Source organism: Eucyclogobius newberryi, unplaced genomic scaffold (assembly GCF_026437365.1).
Source record: "Eucyclogobius newberryi isolate DKJ021-1_F unplaced genomic scaffold, fEucNew1.0.hap1 SCAF_2, whole genome shotgun sequence".
Classification (NCBI taxonomy): domain Eukaryota; kingdom Metazoa; phylum Chordata; class Actinopteri; order Gobiiformes; family Gobiidae; genus Eucyclogobius; species Eucyclogobius newberryi.
The window spans coordinates 39,903,289-39,910,245 of NW_027315834.1; the positions used below are offsets into that span (position 1 = coordinate 39,903,289).

The 6,957-nt window shown below is 40.7% G+C and overlaps 1 protein-coding gene across 1 annotated transcript; it reads left to right on the forward strand.

The window, feature by feature from the left end:
• The first annotated feature begins 2,685 nt into the window (after positions 1-2,685).
• On the forward strand, positions 2,686-3,747 carry fut7 (fucosyltransferase 7 (alpha (1,3) fucosyltransferase)). Its single transcript, XM_072453520.1, has one exon. It carries the CDS (start codon positions 2,686-2,688, stop codon positions 3,742-3,744), a length of 1,059 nt encoding a protein of 352 aa, XP_072309621.1. The 3' UTR covers positions 3,745-3,747.
• Positions 3,748-6,957: the final 3,210 nt, after the last annotated feature.

Consider the following 6,957-nt stretch of genomic DNA (forward strand, 5'->3'; position numbering starts at 1 on the left):
TTTTAACCATTTTAGCCTTTATAGGGGCGATGGTGTCCAGAACATTCAAAACACTAGATGTAACAGAGTTCAACAAATCATTTACATTAGACATTTTCAAAGTTTATCATTTCCTGTGCCATCAGTTTGGGAAAAACAGACAGGTCAAAGAAGACACAGAAATGATCAGACAGAGCAGCATCGACCACATTGACATTTGAAATATTTACCCCCTTTGTAATTATGAGATCTAGAGTGTGTCCTTTGCTGTGGGTGGGGCCTCTCACATGCTGAGTAAGACTGAAGGTTTCAAGGACAGCATCAAGCTCTTTAGCGTTTCTGTCACAAATATTATCAACATGCACATTGAAATCACCTGTAATGACCAAACCATCAAAGTCTGTGCATACGACTGAAAGCATCTCAGTAAAATCATCAATAAAACAGTGCTGGGGAGGCTTGTATAAAACAATGAAGAGAATGGATGGCTTAGTTCTGTTTTAGCTCCATTTTAAAAGGAGACATGCTCAAATGATGAAAACACCCCAAAAGACAACCTGCGGATAATTATTTCATCCCCAAAGATAACACAGACTCCACCCCCTTTTATGTTTTCTCGTGTTTCAGATTCAAACTTAAAGTTGGGTGGAGCAGATTCTATCAGAACTACATTTCCTGTGTTTTTGTCAAGCCATGTTTCAGCTAAAAACATAAAAACAATAATTTACTTTGTCTGAAAAACTGGTTTGGAGCTAAATTTCAGTGCGACTCTTCTGTTTAAGGACGTAACTAGAGAACTCTTATTCCCCCCCTTCCGTTTTTTTTGTTGTTTAACATAAAAGAAAAAAAAAGTATACAAACATTTTACATTGAACATGTAATCTGGCATTTGTCATCAATTTAATTCCTTGTAATTTCCTTGTAACAAAAACTATGGCTGAGTCATATCGAAAAGAGAACAGCCCATAATGATCAACCATTTAATACTATAAGCATATATTCTTTTTTAATTTACATGATTTATTTTTGCAATAATATATAATAGTAGGTCTCCCTTATATATTTACTTGTTTGCGATCTAAACCTTAGGAGTTGACAAAACTAAATTCAGTGCATGTTCAAAAATTCAAATAATTTAACTCTGGTTAAAACTGAGGCCTGTTTCTGAATGAGTTTAAATGTTTCCTTCAGCAAAAGACTGTGTAACCCTCAGTCGTCCAGATTTGAATTCTGTCAACAACGTTTTAAGAGTGAATACGTTTCACCGCTTCTTCAGTTCACCAGTCCCTGTCAGAATGTTTCACTATTCTCCAATAAAAGTCATTTCGTTCATATACTGCACTATACACTCATATCGTACATAATATTTTAGACCACTTAAGTCACTTTCACATGCTGTTTATTCTGTCCATATACTGAACTGTAAACAAACAGTCTATTTTTAAAGTTATCTAGCACCGGATGAAACTTATCTTCCAATAGTCAATTGCCAAAAAATGAAAAATAAAGATAAAAAGGTGCCAGGACACTCATTTGTCTGGGTGTGGGCAGGGTACCACACATTCTCACTTCCATACCACCACACCTCCAGAGAGTATGACAAGCTGAAGTGAGAGGATTTGTGCACCCAGCTCTAACCACATCCTGTTGAGAAACGCACACCGCTAACTGGATGTAACTTCAACTTCTTTAAGGGGGCATTTATTTAGCGATGCATTTGTGTGTGTGTGTGTGTGTGTGTGTGTTTGTGTGTGTGTGTGTGTGTGTGTGTGTGTGTTTGTGTGTGTGTGTGTGTGTGTGTGTGTGTGCGAGTGTCTTAGAAAAAAGAGACACAAAAGTGGTATTTTAAAAGTGAAATATGTGATTGCAGTGGTTAATTAATAACTTGAAAGAATGCTCATTTAAAAGAATGCTCTACATTTCTGGACTAATCAAAGACATCTGTTGTCATGTCTTAGCTGGTGTTCTGGTTCGTGACACCGCCTGAAGAGCATTTTTTGTTTCTGAGCTAAATAAGGGAAGCTGCATGAGAGCAGCGGCAGAAGTATAGTTTCATGTTCTGATTCATGCTGAAGACACACAATGGTAAGTTCTTTCATTTAACACTCACATAAGGATTAGAAAGGAGATATTAATTTGAGCATGATCTCTTCTTCATGTTGACTATGTGTCAGTGTTGAAGAAAATCTGTGGCTGTTTTGTTATTAAGGATGCATTGTTAACACTGGTGCTTACCGGTTTAACTGCTGATATAATTTACACTATGGCTTGTAAATGCATGGCTGTGAATGAAGCATTTTTATCACATTTTTTGTTTTGTTTTTTTCACTTACAATTTTTGGTTCAGAAGAAAAACAATTGAGGAAATTCCTCTGAATAATTGAATTTGTTGTTCACTTGTTGCACTACTTCTGTCAATCTAACGGTAAGTGTTGTGTATATACTAAGTCCATTTTTATCTTATTAGTACATTTAAATTGTTTCTCTTATATTATTTTATATATTTTGCTTCATTATTGTTCATAGTTGTATGTTGCACCGAATCACCAAAGCAAGTTCCTAGCCTGTGAATTTTGTTCACTGACAATGGCAATAAACGTTTTCTGATTCTGATGTAGTGGGTTCTAAACAACTCTTTTAGTCAGCACGATTGGCAGATGGGGAATCAGAGAATGCCGTACACTTTTATGATTCTGGCTTAAACTGATGACATTTTCTTTTCAGGCCAGTGACACCACAGGGCACATCCTCTTGTATCTCCTCCTTTGTGTCACTCAGCTTTGCCTTCTGTACGGCTGGATTGGACACTCAAAAATTAGGACACAACCCGGCAGCTTTGTCTGTGAAAATAGTAATCATACCCCTGTCACCATCCTCCTCTGGCACTGGCCCTTTGGCAGAGCGTACTCGCTGAACGGGGATATTTGCTGGGACCTGTATAAGATCCCTGGCTGTAAAGTTGTGGACCAGCGCTCGGAGTTTTCAAACGCTGACATTGTCGTTTTCCACCAAAGGGAGCTGGCCTTCAAGAAGCAACAGCTGCCTTTGAATCTTGTGCGCCCACCGGGGCAGAGGTGGGCCTGGATGTCCTTAGAAGCTCCACAACACAATGGTGATGTAAGGCCATTTGCAAACCTGTTCAACCTAACCATGAGCTACAGGAGAGATGCCGATATCACACTCCCCTACGGTGAGGTGCAACCACAGGATGGGGAAATGGAAGATTTCTCAATGAACAAATCCAACCTGGTGTGTTGGGTGGTTAGCAACTTCGACAGTCGCCACAGAAGAAGCAAAGTTTACAGACAGCTCAGTGCCTTTGTCCAAATCACAAGGTATGGTTCTAATTATGCCCGTCTACCTGCTGCCAATCTGCTGCCTACAATCTCCCGCTGCTACTTTTACTTGGCATTTGAAAACTCAATTTCTAAGGACTATATAACCGAGAAGCTGTGGAGGAACGCGTATCTCGGTCGTGCGGTTCCTGTGGTGCTGGGGCCAGCGCCTGAGGATTACAACGCTGTAGCACCGCCCGGTTCTTTCATTCACGTGGATGATTTTGCCTCGGTGAAGGAACTTGGCACGTACCTGCAGGAGCTGGCAGCAGATAAACACCGCTACATGGAGTACTTCAGGTGGAGGAAAGACTGGAAAGTGAAGATGATGACGGACTGGAGAGAGAGACTGTGTAAAATCTGCACACAGTATCACAGCTTACCCCAGAGCAAAGTCTACTCGGACTTGCATGCATGGAGTAATGTGTGAAAATGAAACTTGGGTTTTTATTTCTCAAACTGCAGATGCCTTGAGTTCACCAAGTAGTTTTTTTTCTATGTTAGATTGGTGGCCTGTTATGTTCACCCAAAGCATAAAAAACTCAGGGACTTGCCGTAGGTAGAAGTCTGACTCCAACTGTTTTTGTGCAATTGCAAATGTTTCAAAGTTGAAAAGAACACATTAAATAAGTCATATAGTGTTAAACTACAATTTGTGTTGTTCATTGTAAACTGTAAGTCTAATCTAAAGCAGCTTAATAGACACAGGTCCATGTGCACTACACATGTATATCTGTACAACTGTAAATTTGTGTAAATATTGAGCCTATTTTTATTCTAATTTTTACCTGATAGCTTATTTTTATCCCATAGATTTAAATTGTTCCTCTTTTGACTTCATTGTTTTATGTTGCACCGAATCACCAAGACGAGTTCCCATGTTTGTGAATTCTGTTCATTGACAATGGCAATAAATCCTTTCTGATTCTGACGTTTAAAACTGTAGAGCTGCGATACGCTCCACCTCTTTTCATGTATTTTTAAAATGACATATTTGAGGGGTGCACAGTGGCAGAGATCATGGGTTCAATTCCCGGGCCAGACCAACATCTCATGATCTCTCTGGGTGGAGTCTGTATGACCTCCCCGTGTTACTGTAGGTTCTCTTTGGGTTCTCCAGCTTCCTTCCACGAACATTCGCGCTCACATTCATTCACTAGGGCCAATTTAGAGATGCCACATGCATGTGTTTGGACGGTGCTCCACTGCTTTGGAGAGGTGGAGCGTACATCAGCGCTACAGTTTTGATCAGAATCGAACCGCTCTGCCAGGCAATGAGTCAAGAAAATGTAACAGTAATAACATAAGTTTAAGAAAGTTTTAGACAGTTGACAAGACTTTTTTATAAGTTTGGAGCAATGTGTAAATAAGGTCATTTTTGTTGACATATTTATTTGTTAAGAAAGATACTTTATCTGGGTGAAAATTAGATTAAAAAGGAAGGAAATTGAGTAATTTTGCAAAAGGCTGGAAACGGGGCAAAGCATAATATTTTTTCAAACTCAATTTAATGTGAAATACAAAATAGTCATATTATGAAAAATGTCAGGATTTGAATCAGTGCCATTAAACAGAAAACATGTCCACCAGGTCCTGATCTCGACTGATGTCATTTCAGACGGCGGTCAGAGCTCTGGGACTCTTCAGCCTCATTCACTACAATGGCAAGTTTTCAACAAAGCCGTTTTAATCATTGAAATCGGGTCTAACTTTGATGATTGTGAAGTATAAATCCTATTCTGAAGCAAGTGTGTAAAGGCGCTTCCCATTTTTTGACTGATAGCCAAAACATTGTCTGGTCTATAATTAAAAGTCACTTTTTTTCTATTATTTCCCAATAATTCGGGCCCAAAAAAAATAAAAAAACATTGCTAAAACAAGCCATTTAATTTGAATGAATTACACCCACTGAGTGCATTTGTTCCCATCAAATCCCTTTTCTCTGTGTCCTTAGTTTGGACCCTAGCTCAGAAATGTTCAAATTTATAATACACAAATGTTAAACCCTTTAATAGATTAGATAAAATGGCAAGTTTGTGGTGCTAAACATTTAGTCTGGTCAACAGAAATAATGTATTTTGTATTAAATGCCACAATTTGTGAAGTTCTTAAACGCCATAAATATATTTCAGAAACGTTAGCAAAATTCCAATCTGGCAGTTATGAAACTGTGGCACAGGTATAAAAGTTCAGAACTGTTGACAAACAGAAGCAAGGCTTACTGATGAAACCGCTTCAATATTAGTGGGTGAGGAGGTGCATACTTGACTAGGCACTTTTAAATACCAAAACTGCTTTATCCAAAACCTTGGTGGTTAAAAATCACTAAACTCCAATTATAACAGAGCTAGACTCAGCTACAGAGAACACATCCAGCTCAATTTAAAAGTGGTTTGGAGTCCAAACATCAGATTTTTACAGGCAGAGCCTAGAGTTCAAATTCAAGATCTTTAATATACTTTTTTTTTAACACCTGATATTTAGTTTACATTCCAACTGGTCAAATCAAATCAAATCAATTTATTTTTGTAAGGCCCAAAATCACAACAACAGTTGCCTCTGAGGGCCACAGGGAGAAATGAATCAACAATGTCTGTGGTGGCGATGGAGTCAGACAATGTCTGTGGTGGCGAGGGAGTCAGACAATGTCTGTGGTGGCGAGGGACGATGTCCCAGGGTCCTCTGTCCTTAGACTCTCCTTCTCGGCCAGGAAAAACTACAAAAAAAACCTCTTTGGGAAAAAAGCGTAGAAACCTGGAGGAGTTCCAGTGAAGGAGAGATCCGACTCTCACAGACGGACAGACGGACACGAGGAGACTGGAGCTGGACCCACTCTTCAGGCAGATGAGGGACCGACTGAGTCGAGCTGGACCCACTCTTCAGGCAGATGAGGGACCGTCTGAGGCGAACTGGACCCACTCTTCAGGCAGATGAGGGACCGACTGAGGCGAACTGGACCCACTCTTCAGGCAGATTAGGGACCGTCGGAGTCGAGCTGGACCCACTCTTCAGGCAGATGAGGGACCGTCTGAGGCGAGCTGGACCCACTCTTCAGGCAGATGAGGGACCGACTGAGGCGAACTGGACCCACTCTTCAGGCAGATGAGGGACCGACTGAGGCGAACTGGACCCACTCTTCAGGCAGATGAGGGACCGTCTGAGGCGAACTGGACCCACTCTTCAGGCAGATGAGGGACCGTCCACACAGGGCAGGGACCACTTCACCAGGGGAGGGGCATCTGGGTCCACAGGTCCTCAGGAGTGAGAGAAAGAAAAAGAAGGCGGTGAACAGTTTGCAAGTGGAATCAAAAAATAAATATTGTTTGATAGCATAAGTAGTCAGAAGAAGAGGATAGTGCTCAAGCTGTCATACTTCCCCCAGCATAGTTACTCCTAGGGCAGCGTAGCTAAAGCTGTGGGTTTATGTTTCTGTTCCTAACTAGTCTGACCATAAGCGATTTCGAAGAGGAACGTTTTAAGCCTGGACTTAAATGAAGAGACTGTGTCAGCATATTTAACATGGGTCGGGAGCTGATTCCATAACACAGGAGCTTGGTAGCTAAACGCTCTACCTCCTACAATACTTTTAGAGACTCTTGGCACCACCAGAAGGCCGGCATTCTGAGAGCGAAGAGCTCTGTTT